The following is a 21,527-nucleotide window of genomic DNA, read 5'->3' on the forward strand; positions in this document are numbered from 1 at the left end:
CTAAGGCAATTTTGCATATAGATTGTTCTCCTGGAAAGGCAGAAAGTGCTGACACGTGTTTGGATCAGGACTTTCCCCTAGCTGCTGAAGGGTAGGAGATAAAGTACCTCTAATTTAATCTAATTAGTCAAGTGAAGTGCTTCCTAGAGATCTTAAATGCACCTAAATTCCCGAAGGTCATAGTCTCATAAATTCAAGGGGGAAAGTAAGAATACTCTCAAATGAGAATTCAAGCAACAGAAAAATCTATTTGTGTTTCAAGCAGAATTTTACTGGAGGCTTCTGTTTACACAACCTTTTTCCTTTATCTTTTTATTGGAGACCTTAGTTACAGAAAGATTTGATAAGTACTTGCTAAATAAAATAAGTGATTTTGATCAAGAAGAGAAAGTAAAAACAAATACTCACTATGGGCTTTCTATTGCCACTTGACGATTTGCAACCTGCTAGACAAGGCGACATGTAAGTTACTCCATTGTCTCCACAGACTGGCTCCCAGTGACTTTTGTCACAATTGCAGTCTGAGTTGCAAGAAGAAAGTGGTACATTTATGTGAGATACCACTGGATTGTTTCTGGAAATATAAGGTAGACATACATCAAAGAGAGACAGAGAGAGAGAGACAGAGAGAGAGAGAGAGAGAGAGAAGAAGGAGTAACAGGAGGAGGAGAGAAGAGAAAGGAAGGGTAGAGCAGGAAAGGGAAGCAAAGAGAAAGGAGGAATCGAGGAGGGCACGAGGGGAGAAGGAGAAGAAAGAAGAAGAGGGCAGGGAGGGAGAAAGCAGGGGAGAGCAGAAGAGAAACAAGGAAAACAGTTGGGTTTTAATTAGTTAGAGAAACTTGATGAATGATGATGCAAAAATGGCGTTCTTAAACACTGCTTATTGACACTCCCCATCTTCACGCAGACGTGATTTATGACTTGTAAAATGTAAAAGAGGATCAGTAAGACTAGGATAGGAGATCTTCATGATCCTACCAAGAAATTATTCATTAAACAAGTCACTTCATTTTATGAGACTCAGTTTCTCTTCAGTAAGGTGATAAACTAAGGTTCTCCTCAGCTTACTATAAAGTCCCATGAATCTGTTAGTGTTACTTAGTTTGAATTTTCAAATCTATATTCCAACCACATAAGAAAAGAATTCAACATGGTCAAAGCAGAACTCCTAATGATCAATTTTTAAAAATCAAGAATAATAAATTCAGTTGAAAAAGACAGGAAAAACTCCATACAGTTTTTAAATGAAACGGCAACATACTTTTAAATGATGGACTATAAAATGTGGTTATATATATAAGATATGATTTCATAGTACAGCTAAAACTATAAAATGGATTATTTATATAATTTAATTTTCTGCTTGTAGATTTTTTAGATTATGCTTTTGTTTCTCATAAAAATCTTAATAATAACTGAGAATTGATTAATTATCTTTGAATAAGATACTTGTGATTACTCTTCCTGAAATAGTTTTGTAACTTATAAGTCACAGATAATAACATCAATTGCATAGGGACTTCTTAGAAAAAAAATTAATATGGCAGTTCTCAAGTTTTATTCTCAGTATAAAATGTCTGAGTGAAGATGGGGGTGTTACTAAGCAGTATTTAAGTATTTTCAAGTGGATTATATGTATTGATATTGATATGTATATACTCTAATTAGAAATTAATACTAAACATTTTTAATAAATGAGAATACACAAGCACACATTATTAGCCACCAGACTGATGCTATCATTACATTATTGTAGCCTTAGAAAATATCACTATACACTCATGAGAAAATGAGAATAAGACAATTACCATCCTGGTATTATTATAAAAATAGTTTAGAATCTCCTGAGCCTTCAATGAGGTCTCAGGGACCCCTATTGACCCTCAGACCACATTCTAAGAACCTCTGCACTAATTCATATTAAAAATTTAGTCCTGTTACTAGTACTTTACAAATGTTGAATACATCTATTCTACTATTTGCTATCATTAAACTATGATTTTCATGAAGGCAGCGATGTATCCTATAAATCTTCTTGACCTTTAAGGAGGTATTCAGTAAAATTTTACTGAATGAAAAGAATCTCATACAACTTTAACTGCTTTCTTTTGAATAGATAGCAGTTACTATACTTGCTTTTAGGGACCTGGCTTTAGGCTAAAGCATATCTGATAACTCGGGAGCCCTTAGAGCTACTGATGTGATACAGCATTAGTATGGAGTCATTGTGTGACTTCAATAAGTCATGGTTCCTCTGGGTCTCAACTAATAAATTAAGAGGATACAGGAGGTTTGAGCTTCATGATATGTAAGGTTCTTTTACCTCAAAAGTTTAATGTTCTAGAATGTATTACGCTGAGTGAAATATGTCAGTCACAGAAAGAGGAATATCATATGATTTCACTCATATGTGGAATTTAAGAAGCAAAACATGAACATAGGGAAAGGGAAGGAAAAATAAGATCCAGAGAGGGAGGCAAACCACAAGAGACTTTTAAATATAGAGAACAAACTGAGGGTTGCTGGAAAGCTACTGGGCAGGGGGATGGGCTAATGGGTATTAAGCAGGGCACTTATTCTGATGAGCACTGGGAAATGCTGGAATTTATCATAGTTTAATGATAGCAAATAGTAGAATAGATGTATTCAACATTTGTAAAGTACTAGTAACAGGACTAAATTTTTAATATGAATTAGTGCAGAGGTTCTTAGAATGTGGTCATATGGAAATGATGAATTACTAAGTTTTAATGCCGAAACCATTATTACACTATATGTTAACTACCTTGGAATAAAAAACTTTTTCAATGTTTTAAGTACTCTGTATTTACCAGAGTGGGTAATGGTGGATAGGAGTAATTACCAACAGTCAGGATTAGGAGGAAGCAGAGAGATAATTCAAGACCAGGTTGAAGGGGCTCCAAGAATAGGATGGTGTTTAGGTAAGGAATTGTGGGGAAATTTGACAAGTTCAAACTGACTCCTCGTGGGATCCAGACTTTAGAAGCTCAGAGCCACCAATAAACAGCACTGTTTAGCATAGTTACACAAGTGTAAACCAAAGATCTTTCTGTGTTATCTGAATGTGAACCTTTCTAAGCTTAAATTGTGGGCTATATTTAGGAGATTAAGAAATGTACACCAGAATCCTGCCCCTAATTTGGGGTAGAGACTGGAGTACTGGGAATACTTCATAATACTTGATAATACTACAAAGTGAAGGTTTTCTAGGGTCTAATATACAATTATATATAGGATATTTATTTTTTCTACTGCTAATAAAGATAATATCATAAGAAACAGTATTAGCTTGCAGAAAAGAATTCAATACAATGTAAGTAAGTGTTTTCCTATAAAGATAGTTGTTAACCATTACAATTAACTGTAGATAAGAACTGCTTAGTCACTTTTGGAAAATGTCATTTACATTTCTCTTATAATGCATCCAAAATTGTACTAGTTAAGCCTAAAAGTTTTGTAGTCAAAACTCCCCAATTTAAATCAGAATCTTAACATTGCTAGTCATGTAATATGTGTATTTATCTAAGTCCTGATTTCCCTATCTACAAAATGGGGGTAAAAGTACCTGTCAGTCATTATAAATACCCCCCAAAAGATAACTATTATTATTACAACTTATGTAGTTTTTCTTTTAGGAAGGAACAAAAGGAGAACATTTTGAGTACTTAGGAAGTGGAGGTTTTAAGAATTTGTAAATTGAGCTTCTTCTCAATTAAAAGAAAGTTTAGCTAATATTGCTATCTGCCCTGTTTTTCTCATAGTCTTTTACACTGGATAGTTTATATGTTGTGCAATTAATATACTGATATATACAAACCCATCATAGGTCAAGGTTAGGCCAGCAACTGGTTTGTTTTCACAAATTACTGCAAAGTTGAATTGTTGAATTATGACAGACGCTGCAATAGAGTAACATGATAATTTGGCAATTCCAAGCAAGCTAAGTTTGAATTTTTTAATGATATATCCTCCTGTAAATATTCCAGTTGCAATAGTTGGTAAGGTTATGGTTCCTAGAAATAAGAGAAAAAATTGTTGTTATATAAATATGGTTATTCTGAAATGTCTTATAATATGAAACACAGAGTGCATCAACCAAATTTATCCCCTATTACTACTTAAGTAGAAAGCTGACAGCCCTGTATGGAGCTAGGATATCAGTGTGCCACATGGGAGAAACAAAAATTAATTCTTGCTGCCAATGCTGAGGATTTGGGTTCCCCAATAGCAAAAAAAAATCAATATTTGAATGTCGGAACAGATGGTTTCTATGAGGGAGTTTCTTTTTCTGGAAAACAGCAACAAAATATCACCTGCCTATGAGACTTGAATTCTACCATCTAAATCCTTTACATCTCCTCAAAATGAAGAGTTCCAATCGTTAAAAACTCACTCCAAATTTGTCTACCATGTTAAAATTAAATAGTAGAATATTTCTTCTTTATTCCAAACACACGTATACCATGAAATGATAAATAGGCCTAAACATAGTATTAAAAATGATCCCTGTTATAATTTTTCCATGTCAGTGTCCTGCAAGAGTTATTAAAGGTAAAGAGTCCTCTAACAACAATAACAAAAAATTAGGGTGGGGAGCCTTACTGGGAGTCAAACTCAACTTTTAACACTTAAAATTTTACCTTAAGTTCAATAAAAGTATTGAACAGAATTATAATTTTCTTGTTTACTTATGACCTACTCACATTACACTTGATAGGTTAATTTGTCAAATATTTACTGAGATTCTACAATGTGCTTAATACTGTACTAGGTAATGTACTGCTCTTAAGAATCTCATATTGGAGGGGGGCCTGGGTGGCTCAGTCAGTTAAGCATCCAACTTCGGCTCAGGTCATGATCTCACGGTTCGTGGGTTTGAGCCCCATGTCGGGCTCTGTGCTGACAGCCAGATGGGAGCCTTGAGGCTGTTTCCAATTCCGTGTCTCCCTCTCTCTCTGACTCCCCTCTGCTCTCTCTTTCTCTCTCAGAAATTAATAAAAAACATTTAAAAAAAAAAAGAATCTCATATTGGAGCACCTGAGTGATTCAGTCAGTTGAGGTCTGACACTTGATTTCAGCTCAGGTCATGACCCCAAGGTCGAGGGATTGAACCCTGTGTTGGGCTCTGCACTGACCCTGGAGGCTACTTAGGATTCTCTCTTTCTCTGCTGCTCTCCCCAGCTCATGCTTGCGTGCGCGCTTGCTCTTTCTCTCTCCAAATTAATTAATTAATAATAATCTCATATTATACTGGTGGTGAGGGAAGAATGATATAAGAAAATCTTTTCTTTATAAGCAAGTCTCAATATGTCATTAGATATAGATATTGTAGCAAAATAACTCCTAAAATATATATGATACTTGTTTGAATTATGTAGACATCAAGGATGTGCTTAAGTTAATTTTTATCTTATTCTAATTTTTGTAGGTAGCTGAGTTCTGATTTAAAGTCGTTGAATTACGAAATTACAATGATTACACTACAAAAAGATTTGTCTCAAGATCTCAACACTAAACTATAAAATTCAAATATGCAGATACTATTTCTAAATAGTCCATTCACTTGCAACTTTCCTTCTAGGAATCCATCTTCTCAAAAATAACATGAGATGCAACTTCAAATGCAAAAGAATGATGACATCATGAGATAGACAAATTCGATAAGATTTGCAAAAGAATATAGAACGTTTACTTACTAAAATATAGAATTGTCTTAACAACAAAATGTCACTTTTGAAACTCAATTACTTGGTAGTATATAGCTTATCGGGCAAACATAAATAACGTGTCTTACCAAGCAAAACATTAGCATCAGATGTTGATTGACCATACTGTTGCTCTATGTATTTGAAGACATAAGTAACAGCACCAATATGACTGCTGGCCAGTAGCAATGATGAACACAGTAATATAAAATATAGAGGGTTGGTAAGGATACTTTTCAAGGACTGGACAAAACCTATAAAATTATGAAGATAAGATACTGTAATGCAGCTTAAACATATGTTAATATCTTAATTTTGTAAATATAGTAAAAGTTATATAAGATTGAAAATTACCTAAGTATATGACATAGAAAGAGTACCCTGCAATTCTCCTGTCACCAGTTTTTTATACTTTCATTTTTCCCATATGCTCATTAATATCTATTCAGTTAGTTTATTTTACCTCAAAATGAAATCATACATAACGCTGTTTTGCAACTTGCTCAGTTCCTTCATATTCGGCTATTCTTAGCACTCTACCATACAACTATGTATATGATTAATTCATTTATTCATTCATTCAACAAATATTTGGTTTTCAATTGGGTCCTGGGCAATAAGCTAGCTGCTCAAGAAACAAAAGTGAATAGACATGCAATGTCTCTTATTTATTAGCATTTGGTATTAATTTTTATGTTAATAATATAATTATTAAGTAGAAAGTTCACAGAAATGAGAAGACTAAAGTTAAAAGATATAGAAAGTTCTATTTAATGCAGGACTCAGATCTGTTTCTTGGCATACAGCTTTTCTGATATAAAATACTGTATAGTATTACAAGTCACCTTTCTTGTAGTACAAGGAGAGGAAGGTAATAATGATGTTGTGTCTCAGGTGATATTATTGCAATACTAGTACAACCATCAGTGCCTACAAACAGGTGTGTAACAAATTCATAACTTCTGTCCATGGCAGGAATTTTGTGATCCGGGTCTATAATTAGAAAGGTGACCAATTGTAATGGAAGTTAAAAGTAGAAGGACTTCCTTAGAAGTAATTGTAGTAAATATCAGAGTCTAGTAAGACAGAACCAGGTTTGGTTATTTAGAGATGGATGACATGGACTCTGAAACATCTCGCTCTATAGGTCTCTAAAGGTTTCCATCAGATAGAGTCAGAACTACGCTTTCTGCCCAATGGCAACAAAGAAACAGTTTCATCTACTTTCATTTGAAATGAACAATTTAGAATTAACTATAAATGTGATATACTTACCAGTTATAGTTTCACTAACATTTTGCCCATGGTTAGTCATATTAGCCATTTGACTCATTTCCTCATTTGTTTTGAGCAAATGCAAAGATGTTAAATCTTTCCTTTGTTTCTGTGGTTTATCCGGATTTTTGGGGAGGAAAAAGAATGGTATGGAGGACATAATGGATAATAGTCCAGCCACAAGGAAACTAAGCCACCAAGCACCAACCCACCGAGAGTCCTTAGGAGTTATTCTGATACTGCCTAGAATAAAGAATTAGAAGCAGCCAGTCAAAAAAATCATTTTGATTTTTTGCAATAAATTCTGAGCAATAATAATAATGATTGCTGTCTTTCATAGATACAGAAAGTAAACTCAATCCTGAGACACTATGTTTTTCATCTTGTTCACATTTCATCACACAAATGGTCAGTAAAGAACTACTGAAAAAGTGAATTCAGTATTTGGAAGAATGATGTCCTGTACTTGAAAAGTATTATTATGTTACCTTGTTCTTATTATACTTACTGAGATCTACATATCCAATATCCACGTACATTTTAGCAAACAGAGATCCCTGTATAAAGCCAATGATTGGGCCAATCATTGATACTGCATGCAAAGTACCTAAAAATATTATAAAACAACTTTATCAGATGCCAAGAATAACATTATACAAGTCTCCACATAATTTTTTAATAAGTAAAAAAATGAAATTAGGAACACTATTATTTCAAGGGTGGACCCAGGGAAAGTAATCATAAAATTTAATATTTTCTGTATATTACCTAAATAAAAAGAAGAATGTCCTGTTTCAGCAAAATCATCAATATAAGAAACCCCCAAGGGTACTATGGGGGTTTCCCCGATTCCACGGAGCAAATTACCCAATAATACATATATCCATATATATGATCCAGATTCCTTTTCACAACCTAAGCAGATAAGAGAGTGTTTTATTTTAAATATTAATATTAGCATTTATATTAGAAACTCAACTGCTTTAACTCCTTAATTATTCCATTTAAGATTTTTTGATTTTTTCTAATTGTAAGAGTGATTCATAATCACTTTACAAAATTTGACAATATAAAAAAGCAAAATGTAAACAAGCAAAAAGTAAATTATCTATAATCCCACCACATACAGAGAGATACTTCTCATGTTTCTATGTACCTGCCACATTTTCATTTTACATAATATAGGCATAATATTTATTTACATATATATTTAACTGTACACGTCATATTATAATATCTTTTTATACTTAATACCATGTTATGTCAATTTCCTCATGCTTTTAAGGAGTCTTTTATATCAGGGTTTTAATGACTGCATGGCGGTGTACTGAGTAAGTTTCGTAATTTATTTAATTAATCTCTTACTTTTTACTCACAAAATAAAAGTTTTTGAAGTTTTCATTATGTTAAACAGGAATGCCGTGGCTATAACTGTAAATAAATCCTGTCACATTTCTGATTATTTCATTAAGATAAGTCAGGAAAAGCAGAATTGCTGATTTAAGCATATATGCATACTACTGTTCTTTACTATATTGAAAATTAACTTTCATAAAGCTAGAAACTTATATACTCCCAGCAATACATAAAACATCTTTCCCTCTATATCATTTCTTTTTATTTTTAATAAGAACAGGTAGAAAAATCTTTTTATTTTTAATGTTTTTCTAATAAGTAGAAACACCCAATAGGTAAAAAATTATAATTTATAATTTGTGTCTTAATAGGTAAAAAAAATCTTTAATTTGTGTAATTGTGTTTTTCCTAAGAGTAAAGTTGCATTTTTTACATATTTATACCACTTTCCTAATTTAAATGCATATATTCTTTGCCAATTACCTACTGAAGTATTCTTTTTTTTTATTACTTCTAAAAGCTTCTTATATATAACATATAGTAACACGGTTTTGTCTTATATACATAAGATGCAAATTCTTCCTGTTTTAATCACTTTTGCTAATAAATCTCATAATAGTTTTTCAGATATAATTAAATTAACCAGTTTTAGAGTATTTATTAGTGACACTGTCAATTCTTACCTTTTTCTACTATCATAGGTGATGTCCTATTGAGAAACAAATTTTCACTAATTGAACAGGTTGAAAAGCTTGTTGTTAAATTTTCTGATGGATTATCAAGAGTTTCTGTAGAATATCTGTAACTGTAAGAATATCACCAGGTTTAAAGTTTTGCTTATCTACTGAATAGTTTCACTTTCCCAGAAATACAGAGAAATTTTCCCATTTAATTTGCATAATTTTTGTCTCTAAATTATCAGAATCCTTTTTGTGAATTTCCCAGCTTGTATTTAGAGGAAGTAATGGGTACAAATGAATGGGAATGCTCACTAAGAAATATTATTCAATACTCCCCATGAAAGGAGGATTACCATTCTGAGTGCTTATATTCTGTTGAAGATATGAAATAACTTGGTTTCATGCATTGTTTAAAAAAAATTACTTACAACTATTACTATCCACCCATTTGAATTATCCTCAAATGTGGTCACTATTGAAACCTCCTGATAAACTTTCTGATAACATTTAATAAACTTTAGTGTTTTACAAGTCAATCTACAATGCATACCACTTCATCTATATTCTTTTTTATCAATAACCTGTCTGATCTTCTGTCAAAGATATTCATGCTCCCATCTCTCTCACGCACACTCAAATGTCTGACTCTATAAAACTTAGTTTAAAAAAAATTCTAGTCTATTTCAATTTAGTGAGGATGAAGTTAATAAGGAAAACAGAGATGGAGCTATGATAAGGACAATTGCTGAGACAAAAATACTAGGTACCCTGTGAGCTCCAAGGGCAGCCTACTGCAGGCCAGGCATTATGCTCAGCTCCACAGAACTAGAAATAAAACACACAGCTTTTGTACCTAGGGCATTTTGTTCTCTATAAGATAAACATATACAATAAAAGACATGATAAGGTTAATATAACAGGTCCTGAATTGTCATAAAGGAAAAGGGGATGATCACCTTTGCTCTGAGGTGGGGAACGTGGTGGATTAAAGAAGAACTCACAATGAAGGTGACAATTGAGATAAATCTTTAAAAAAAGGATAGGCACTTAACAGGTAGACAAAGAAGGAAAATTATGCAAGGCTATAGGAACACTATGTACAAAGATACAACATATCATGGAACACATGGAAAACCAGAAGCCCTAAGTGTGATTCTCCACTCTAGGGAGCAATGTAAGATGAAGCTAGAAAGACAGTCAAGATATGTAAATGAATTTAGATATTAATCCATAGGCAAGAGGCATTCAACATTTTCAACTATGATCAACAGTAAGAAATACATTTCACATCACAACCATAACATATACATATGCACGCGCGCACACACACACACTCACAAATAGATGTACAATCAAAATAAAAATTTCATAGAACAATATTTGTTCTCATATTGTATATTCTTCCATTTTTTTCTATCTTATCTTCTCAAAAGTTGTTGATTTCAATAATCTGAATTAATTTATTGGTCCACTAGTAGTTCAGAATCTGAAGCTTGAAAACACTGTTGTAGGAAATGGAGAATTTTAAGTAGGAATAAAATAACAGATTTGTGTTTGAAAATGAATAGTATAGAAGATGAGTTATAATGGAGTTGAATGGAGACTGAAGGCAAAAAGTCTAGGTCAGAGATGTGAGAAGCCTAAGTTAGGTTAGGAACAATGGTGATGAAAGAAGGGAACTTTGATGGATTGGAAATAGAATAAGGAAGATTTGGTGGTCACTTGTCATCTGTGTCAAAGTAAAGACAGAATCTAGAATGAGCCCCTTCACTTTGCTCTGAGTTCCACTGTGGTTAAATGAATCATTACTGAGAGAGTGAATGCGAAAAATCTGAGCTGGTTTTGGCACAAGGATGAATTTAGTTTTGAATAGATGAATGGGAAATTCTTATCAGATGTTAGGCTGGAGATACCCATGAGGTGGTTGATTATATAGAGCCTAATCATAAGAAAAAAATAATGTATATAGGTGATTGATACATATAATGCACACACTTCATACAAATAATCCAGAATGAAAAGTGAAGAAGACTGAAGAGGGAGGTTAGGGGATACTGACATTATGGTTTCAGCAGCAGAATAAAAGTATGGGCATGATAAGAAACTATATATAGGATATAAATGAAGAGACAGAAAGAAATACAATGAAAATATAAGAAGCAGCAGCACCAGGAAGAAGAAAGTTCTGATCAGGGTCAAATAAAGGTGGGGAAAGCAGTTAATATGCCAAAAGGCAAGACTGTTGGTGTTGACAATGAATAAGTAGTATTTTTAGCAAAAATTGCTCCTTGACTCTCAGTATCCATTCTTCTCTCCTTCCATTGTAATAGAAGGTAGGATTTTTAGCTAGAAGCATGGTAGCCTAGAATAAAGTCTACTTTTTCTGACGTGAGATGTAACAAAGTTCTGACCAGTGTGAGATCAGGAGAAGTGTTATACTTTTGAAAATATTTCTTAAGCCCAGCTAGCATGCACTGTTTCTTCTAGTTCTTCTTTCCTTCTTTTATCTTGTTGCCTGGTACAACATTGCCACAGCTTGGAATGTGAGGTTGAGGCCATGAAAGGCAGAGCAATATTGGGACACCTGGGTGACCCAGTTGGTTAAGTGTCTGACTCTTGATTTTGGCAGATCTCATAGTTCATGGGATCAAGCCCCACATCAAGCTCTGTGCTGACAGTATGGAGTCTGCTTTGGATTCACTCTTTTCCTCTCTCTCTGCCCCCACCCACTCATGTTCTCTCTCTCCCTCTCTCAAAATAAAGAAATAAACATTTGTTGGGGCAGAACAATATGATAAAAAAAAGCATGAAACTATCATGCCTGGTCTGGCTACATAATTTTTTATGTAGAAAATAAATTTCTACTTAATTTAAACCATCACTATTTTAGGTTTTCTTTCACTAGTATATGACTCTAATTATAACAGTACAATGAACTTCAGAAGAATACTCTCAGTGGATATGGTAGTGGGTTAGGTGATGAAATCTTATTGAGTATAAAAAACATCTAGTAAGCAAAGACATGCAGTGTATATTGTATCAAAAGGCCATAAAAGTTCATTTATTTCCTATGAAACTGTATACCTTCTTTAGTGCTATTCATTTCTCAAGGTCTATGAAAGTCATGGCTGATAAAGCAGTAAGTCATTTATAACATAGAAAATATACTTCATTTCTACATATGCTTACTGGGTATTCTTCTCAAAAGGTGACAGCTTATTTAAAAAGAAAAAAATTAAATTCTACCATTAATTTACAATTAAATAATAATTAATGACAGAACTATTTAACACTTACTATCCCATAAAAAAATGTGGTAAAGCAGTCAAAATACTTCCAGTTCCCATAATGAAGCAACCAATTCCAATTATCTTTGGTCTGTGTAGTTTTGATCCAAAGTAACTCACAAATACAATCACAAGCAAATTTCCTAGAAAAAGAATAAAATTTATTTTGATATGATTCATCATAGCAAGCATTGATAGTCTAATTTTGTGTCCAGTAGAATGGGAAGTCCCAGAATGAATACAAACAGAGCATAAGACATGGTACCTTCCCCCAAAGGCCATGTAACTTAATTGAGAAGATGAAACCCACTTACATTAAATCACACACTGTAAAATTGTATGGTATTAATAATAAGAAGAACGAGTTTTAGATGGGAAAGAAAGCACTTGAATTACCAGGTAATATTAGTAACATAAAATTTTATTAAAGAATTTAGCGTTGTCTGAATTGCTTTTGGCTGGAAAAAAATTCAGAAAATCTTCCTGACCTGAGAGAAAGGTGTTCACTCAAGGATTTATTGATTCACTCCTATCATTCTTTAAATTCCCATTAAGTACCTGTCATAATGTTAGGAGCTAGAAATATTTTAAAGAGGAATAAGCCATAGTATTTGTCCATCAAGAATATATATATGCCACGATAAAAATAAACAGATGAACAGGGCTAGTATTAGACAACAGAAAGGAAGAGCTTAAATTAAGTAGGTGTTACAAGAAAATTTCCTTGAGATTTAATGTCAAGTATAAATTATTTAGCTTAAAAAGGGGAAGAAGAGAATTCCAAGTAGAGGAAGTCATTACCAACCTAATCCCTTTGGAGCTACATGTATAATAACAAATAGACACAAACCAAGTATTACTAAAACATTTGATAGGGAAAAAAAAACATATTAAATAAAAATACCCAAATGAACTGGCAGATAAAGCAACCCATGGAGAAACAGTTAAATAAGGAAACTAAAAAGAGGAGAAACTGAAAAAATCCAGCTAGTATCTCTAGAGGTACAATGGTATGTTGCATTCATAAAGTAAGAACGGGCAGCCTAAAAATAGAGAATAATAAAGAATTTTTGTAAATTAAAAATAGTAAGGGGTGCCTGGGTGACTACATTGGTTAAGTGTCTGACTTTGGCTCAGGTCATGAACTTGTGGCTAGTGAGTCCAAGCCCCAAGTTTGGCTCTGTGCTGACAACTCAGAGCCTGGAGCCTGCTTCAGAATTTGTATCTCCCTCTCTCTCTCTCTCTGGCCCTCCGTTCCAAATATAAACATTAACTTTTTTAGAAAAATAGTATAGAGAAATGTACATATTGGGACCTAATAAGATAGAAGACAGTATCAGAGAAGACTGATGAAACATAAAGTAAAAATAAAGTTGAATTTTAATGTTTATTTATTTCTGAGAGAGTGCAAGTTGGGGCAGGGGTGTGCAGAGAGAGAGAGGGAGACAGAAACCAAAGCAGACTCCAGGCTCTGAGCTTTCAGCACAGAGTCTGACATGGGTCTTGAACCCATGAATCACTAGATCATGACCTAAGCCAAAGTCGGACACTCAACTGAATGAGCCACCACGTGTCCCCCCAAAAAGAGAATTTTAGACATAAAAAGTTAAAGGAACAAAATTGTGTGGAAACTTAATATTTGTCATATATATGATATATATTGTTTCAGAATAAAATAAATAATAAAATAGAGGGGAAGAAACACATCTAAAAATAGAAAATAAATTCCCTGAGTTAAAGGAAGACCTAACCCTTCAGACACAAATGTCTACTTTTCTTCAACAATAAGGAATAAAAAAAAAAAAACAGTCCTGCTGTATGTTGGTAGAATTTCTGAAATTCAAAGATAAAGAGGAGGTACTCATCAGTGCATAACAATGACATTGATAATGATTTCTTATATGTAATATTGGGTGTTATAGAGCAGTAGATAAATATTTAAATATGTTGAGGAAAAGATCCTGAAATTTTAATTCCATACTCAAATTATTATTTGAATATAATAGTAAATACATTTTCTAACAAGCAAGAATTTGGGAAATATGTTATATGTTCAATTATTTCTGGGAAAAAAATAACTACTTAAAGATCTACTCCAGATCTTTATCTGGAAAAACTAAGATGAGATTTGAAGTCATAAGATTCAATTAACAGTGGTAAGCAAAGAAACCAGGAAAACTTAAAACCATGTCCATATAAGTGTTGTCAAGTAGCTACAAAGTTGAACAAAAATATTAAGCATCCACTCCCCAATAAAAAGAGACAAACAGTGAATTAAAATTTAAAGCTAATAACAATCTAAAACTAAAATTCTAGGTGGTTTCATGAAATCTCAGAGGTGAAGAATAAAGGATACAGGGTATCAATAGCTTCTTAATCATGAAAAAACAGAATTCATAATAAAAAGATAGGTGGGTCTTCCTTTATACAATTATGTTTTTTTTTTTAATGTTTTATTTATTTCTGAGAGAGAGAGAGAGACAGTGTGAACAGGGGAGAGTCAGAGAGAGAGGGAGACACAGACTCTGAAGCAGGCTCCAGGCTCTGAGCTAGCTGTCAGCACAGTGCCCGACACGGGGCTTGAACCCACGAACTGTGAGAGCATGACCTGAGCCGAAGTCGGACGCTTAACCGACTGAGCCACCCAGGTGCCCCTATACAATTATTTTTAAAAACATTTAAAAGCTAAATATATTTTAAATTAATTTAAAAGATGAATAGCAAACTTGTAGAAAATATTTGAAGATGGTGACTCTATGAAGGAAGGGACTGCAGAAGATGTTAATGCTACTTTTGAAGATCAACAAAAGATTGGCAAACATGCACAGAATGCAAGCAGAATCACAGAGCTGACGGAAGAAATAGAACGTGAAAAAGAGACCACTCTAAAATTCAGAAGGTACTGTGAGGACATCACGCTTACGAGATGATGACCACTTAATGATATCTTATCCAGTTGGTGATATTTTCACTAGCTATCCTCAAGAAGAAACACAGAAAAAGTTAAAAGAAGCAAAGAATTTGCAAAAAGAAACTTATGCCTTTGAATCTAGAGTGGAAGTCAGCAAGTGTTAGCAGATTCGGTTACATGCAAAATTCGGGAGCGATGTAAACCTTGAAGTTGATGAAAATTAAACATTTTATAATACTTTTAAAAAATGTTTTACAATATTTTTTATTTACTTCTTAGAGAGAGAGAGAAAGAGAAACAGCGTGAGCAGGGGAGGGTCAGAGAGAGAGGGAGTCACAGAATCCGAAGACAGGCTCCAGGCTCTGAGCTGGCTGTCAGCATAAAGCCAGACGTGGGGCTCGAACCCACAAGCCGTGAGATCATGACCTGAGCTGAAGTCAGACGCTCAACCGACTGAGCCATCCAGGTGTCTCTTATAATCCTTTTTAACATTTGTTCAATAAACTTGGATATTATTTAAAATAGAAAAAGTCTGAAGGGTAGACGACAAAGGTAATGAGCTATGAATTCAAAAAGGAGAGAAAATATTGTCCAATAATTATATAGAACCTCATTATTATTAGAGAAATCCCAATTAAAGACAACAAAGCAATACATTAAATGTTTAAAAAAAAAATCTTTTTGCTCCAAATTTTATACCCAGTTAAACAGTTGAAACCTAACAGAGGTTGCTCCAAAGCTGCTCCTTCCTCAAATCATCAGAATCATAATCCTCTCTCCAAACTTAAAAAAAAATTTTTTTTTTTTTTTGCACTAGGACACCTTGAGAGAGGGAGAGAAGGTATAGCTCTCCAAAGTATTAGTTGCAAGCAATGAGTTTGTATAGATAAGGGTTTCTCAACCTCTACATTATTGACACTCTAGGCTGGATTAATCCTTTGTTGTGGGGGTTGTCCTGTGCATTGTAGGATTTTTAGTGGCACTTTTACCCTCTACTACTAGAGGTCCATAACAATCTCCATCCCCTCAGTTACAATCAAAACTAACATGAAACATCACCAAATTGCCCCTGGGGAGGAGGGTGGGGTTGGGTAGAATTTACTCCTAAGAAAAAATGGTATAGAGTTTATATGAACAATTTTACCTCTACAAACCTGGTTATTAAGTAATGGTAAAAATAGAAATAAAAATTACCAATCTCAAAGCCTCCATCAATTAAGCCAGAAACAGAAGATGATATGTCAAATCTCTTTTCTATCTGAGTGATGGAACTTTTCATAACGACTCCACCTAGTGCTTTAGACATAAAGCTGAATGCCAGGGCTACTAAGAACACCTAAGAAAAAGCATAAAGAAAGGGGAAAATGATTAATAAAAATACTATAATTCTTACGTATTCATATAATTAAAATGGCTTATCTTCTTTACCTAAAAACATTATTTTTATCATAAAAAGCATACCCACCTTTCCTCTATACCAATTGATACATCTTAGTTCTTTAAGATTACCATCACTATACCGACAAAACAACATTTTCCTAATTTAATTACAACATCAGATAATTAAAGCAGAACAGTCAAGGCTCTTATTTTTTATTTAATGTTATTAAAGATTTCTAAGACACTAGATGCTAATCTGAGATGGCCATGTTGTTAAGGTATTCTTTATTCTTCCATGAATAGTATAGGCTAACTGAGAGGGAAGTGGTTAGATATTCTCAAAGGTGGCATTGTCAGGAATTCAGCTGGAAATGGAACTTTTTAAAAAAATTTATAAAATCTCACTATTATTGGAGAAATCCAAGTTAAAATGAAAACAGCAAAGTAGTATATTCAATGTTCTAAAAAATACTTTAACTCTAGTGGTTATAGGTGTTTTATTTTCAAATTCATTTTACCAATATCTGTTGATTTACCCATAAATTAATTCCTTTTACATCTAGAATTAAAATATTATTCTGTTATTGACTGTATGTTTGTGTCACCACCAAATTCATATATTGAAACCCTAATCCCTAATATGATGATATTTGGAGATGAATCCCTTGGGAATTAGGTCATAAAGGTAGAGCCCTCGTGATAGGATTAGTATCCTAATAAGAGCGTATTTCTCTCTTTCGTACTGCTTTGGTGAAGACACAAGAAGGTACTATCTGAAAACAAGGAAGAGGGTTCCTACCAGAACTCAACCATGCTGGTACCCAGATCTCAAATTTACAGCCCACAGAACATTAAGAAATAAATTTCTATTGTCTCAGCCACCTTGTCTGTGGTATATTTTTATAGCAACCCAAGCTGATTCACACAGGTCCTACACCACTGGGGGTAGCCACCATCATGTCCAGCGTGGATCATCATATTTGCCTATTAGATCTTTCTGCTTCTGCTCTCACCTCTCTCAACACAGTAGCTACAAAAATTCTTTCAAAATAAAAATTAGATGATGCCACCACTCCCTGTTTTTCCATCTCACTTAGTAATATCTAGTTTTCCAATGGCCTACAAGACATTAAATGATCTGTCTGCCCCCCTGACTCTCTCTTCCTCACAAATATTCCCTTTTACCTTTCTGATCTCATTTTCTGTTACCGTACTTCTTATTCATTCCTCTCCATCCACACTAGTCTTCTTGTTGTGCCTGGAGCACCCCAGGTTTATTATTTTGCATCAGGTTACTTGTTCTTGCTTTTCTTCCTGCAAGAAAAGCTCTTCTTCCCCATAGTTATGTCCCTATCACTCACTCCCTCACATCCTCGAGGTTTTTGCTCAATGAAACTTTCACAGTGAGGTTACTTTGACCAACCTATTTAAAATTATGCCACTTTCTCCTCACTTTTTATTTGTTTGTTTAATGTATATTGCCCTCACTGGACTATAACTTTCAGCATGGCAGGATTTTTTTTGGTCTGTTTTGTCCACTGGTATATCTCTAGGGCTTAGAACAGTGCCAACAAAAATGCTAAAAAACGTGCTTATCTTCTGTCCAACTAGAATCTAGTATGTGTCTTGCATGAGGTCATGCTTGGAAAAAGAGAGAAAAGGCCCTATACCATCGTTCCATGGCTGGAAAGATGTGTTTACTTTTCTCCTACATCTGGAACTTTCAATGAAGTTGAAAAGACTTGAGAAAAGTTGTAAATGTTACAACTTATTAGAAATAATTAAGGATTCTTATATAAGATATAGGAAGTCATCTAAGAATTAAACACAAAAAGTGGAAGGATATCAAAACCAGTTTTATTAGTTGGTAAAGGGAACAAGACTCACAGGGCAAAGATATTAAATTTGTCCAGGGGGGTTAGACAAAATTTTATGAATATTTTCTTCAAGGAATGCCAATTATGACATCTTGTAGAATCATCTACTGTCATTACATTATAAAACAGAAACGACAATTTTCAGTTTCTAATCATTTCCCCAAAATATCATGTTACTGACATCAGAAATTAAGAAATGTAGATGGAAATGATGTCAGCAAGATGACAAAATAGGAGTCCCCAACCCACCTTCCCCCATGGATAGATAGATTTGACAACAACTGAACAAATACCTCTATGAGAAAACCAGAAATACTTAAAACTTTCTTTCATCCTAGACTGAGTGAAACCAACCATGCAAGTCCAGTAGGAAAAATCTGTGGCACTGTCAACTTTCGTGCCAATTGGGACAAAACCCCCAACTCCTGTCTTCTCTCTGGGGACTGAAAGGAGTAGAACTTATGTCCAATGTTTTGACTTGTAGGGGGCTACATGAGGGACCAATTTGTATCCAAGTACTTACAAGAGTGGATGGCCAGCTTTGAGGCTCTCGGAACAAAGACAATAAACCATGCACTAGAATCATGTAGTACCATGGATAGACACTACGTGGAGAACCAGTATTACAATTTACTAAACCAAAGAGGCTGCAGTATCTCAAACACTAGGGAGAACTAAGTAGACACCAGCAAACTTCCTCAAAGAGCCCGGGGAGGAAACACACCCAGAAAAATCTTGAGAGGTCTATAGAATCTCTAGTCTGGCTAAGTAGTGAAACTTATCCCTGTACAAAACCACACAGAATTGGCTGATTCTTCAAATGCCAAAATTCCAACAAGAAATAATGACATATAAAGAAACAGGAGACCACAACACATTTAAAGGAGAAATTAAATCTCCATATTTCCCTAAAGAAGTGGACATATATGAATTGCCAGAAAATGAATTAAAATTTACCATCAAAAGGATATTCAATGGATTAAAAGACAGAATAGATATACCTCTAAATGAAATCAGAAACACAATGCATAAACAAAGTGAGATGATTAATGAAGAAATAGAAACTAGGAAGAAGAACCAAAGAGAAGTTCTGGAACTGAAGAAATTCTTACCTGAATTGAAAACTTCACTAGATGAATTCAAAATTAAACTTGACTACACAGAAAAAGAATCAACAACTCAAAGATGGCCCAAGAGGGGAAAATGAATGAATAAAAATGAAGAATATAAAGAACCTATGGGACACCACCATCAAGCAGAACAGTATATGCATTTTGAGAATACCAGAAGAAAGAGAAAGGGGCATAAAAATTATTTGATGATGACCGACCCAAAATTTCCAAATCTAAGTGGATAAATGTACATAAAAATTTGAGGAATTCAAGAAGTTCATCTAGGATAAACATAACGAGATAAACATAACCAAGACACATCCATAATCAAGTTGTCAAAAGTCATAGACTAAAAGAAAACCTTGAAAGCAAGAGGAGAAAAGTGAGTCATCACACAAGAGGGAATTCCCATTAGATTATCATCAGATTTTTTCAGCAAAAAACCTTTCAGGCTAGAAAGGAATAGAATAAAATATTCAAATTATTGAAAGTAAAAGACTGCCAACCAAGAATACTATACCTGGCAAAATTGTCCTATAAAAGCAAGGAGAAATCAAGTCTTTCCCAGATAAGTCAAAGCTTAGGGAATTCATTACCACTTGATCTGCCCTACAAGAAACATTGAAGGTTCTACAAGTTGAAGTGAATGTTGAATAGCCACACAAAACCATATCAAATATAAAATTCCCTAGTAAAGGAAATATAAAATCCTGTATTATTGTAATGTAGGTGAGTAAATCACATACCTAATTCAGATTTTTAAAAGCATAAAAATTCATTGTAAATCTATGTTAATGGACAAGCAATATAAAAAGGGTAACTATGTCATTAACAATAAAGTGGGAGGGAGGCAAATATATAAATGTGTAGAGTTTTCATATACAATTGAAGTTTAGCTGTTCTCAGTTTAAAATAGATAGTTATAACTGTAACTTGTTTAATGTAATTGCAGTGGTGCCCACAAAGAACATGTCTATAGAGTATCCATAAAGTGAAATGAGAAGAGAAGGGAAGCAAAACACACCATTACAAAGAAACAAAAAAAAAAAAAAAAAAAAAAAAAAAAAAAAAAAAAAAAAAAAAAAAAAAAAAAAAAAAAAAAAGAAAGAAAGAAAGAAAGAAAGAAAGAAGGAAGGAAAGAAAGAGTAATACAGAAAACGAAGACAAAAAATTTAAGAAAGAAAACAATTGACAAAATGGCAATGCAATAGTTCTTTTTCTATTCATAATTATAATTTTTAAATAATTTATTCTCAAATTGGTTTCCATACAACACCCAGTGCTTATCCCAACAAGTGCCCTCCTCAATGCCCATCACACACTTTCCCTTTTCCTCCACCCCCCATCAACCCTCAGTTTGTTCTCCATATTTAAGAGTCTCTTATGGTTTACCTCCCTCCCTCTCTGTAACTTTTTTTCCTTTTCCCCTCCCCCATGGTCTTCTGTTAAGTTTCTCAAGATCCATACATGAGTGAAAACATATGGTATCTGTCTTTAACTGACTTATTTCACTTAGCATAATACCCTCCAGTTCTATCCACATTGCTACAAATGGCCAGATTTCATTCTTTCTCATTGCCATGTAGTATTCCATTATATAGATAAACCACATCTTCTTGATCCTTTCATCAGTTGATGGACATTTAGGCTCTTTCCATAATTTGGCTATTCTTTAAACTACTGCTATGAATTCTGGGGCACATGTGCTCCTATGCATCAGCACTCCTATATCCCTTGGGTAAATTCCCAGCAGTGCTATTTCTGGGTCATAGGGGAGTTCTATTGTTAATTTTTTGAGGAACTTCCACACTCTTTTCCAGAGCAACTGCACCAGATTACATTCCCACCAACAGTGTAAGAGGGTGCCTGTTTCTTCACATCCTCACCATCATCTAGTCTCCTGATTTGTTCATTTTAGCCACT

The 21,527-nt window shown here is 33.9% G+C and overlaps 1 protein-coding gene and 1 pseudogene across 1 annotated transcript in view; one reads left to right on the top strand and one right to left on the bottom strand.

Annotated features, from left to right (window-relative positions):
* SLCO1B3 (solute carrier organic anion transporter family member 1B3) overlaps positions 1–21,527 on the bottom strand; it is a 58,118-nt gene that overhangs the window by 13,677 nt on the left and 22,914 nt on the right. The window contains exons 2-10 of the mRNA XM_039249012.1: positions 16,430–16,571; positions 12,335–12,467; positions 9,041–9,162; positions 7,770–7,916; positions 7,510–7,608; positions 7,002–7,244; positions 5,816–5,980; positions 3,839–4,034; positions 409–574 (exon numbers count right to left, since the gene is read on the bottom strand). Coding sequence (XP_039104943.1) covers positions 409–574; positions 3,839–4,034; positions 5,816–5,980; positions 7,002–7,244; positions 7,510–7,608; positions 7,770–7,916; positions 9,041–9,162; positions 12,335–12,467; positions 16,430–16,571 — 1,413 coding nt within the window. The remainder of the gene's footprint in view (positions 1–408; positions 575–3,838; positions 4,035–5,815; positions 5,981–7,001; positions 7,245–7,509; positions 7,609–7,769; positions 7,917–9,040; positions 9,163–12,334; positions 12,468–16,429; positions 16,572–21,527) is intronic.
* On the top strand, positions 15,081–15,459 carry LOC120243013 (annotated as a pseudogene).

This window comes from Hyaena hyaena, unplaced genomic scaffold (genome assembly GCF_003009895.1).
Source record: "Hyaena hyaena isolate Hyena2069 unplaced genomic scaffold, ASM300989v1 scaffold_326, whole genome shotgun sequence".
Taxonomy (NCBI): domain Eukaryota; kingdom Metazoa; phylum Chordata; class Mammalia; order Carnivora; family Hyaenidae; genus Hyaena; species Hyaena hyaena.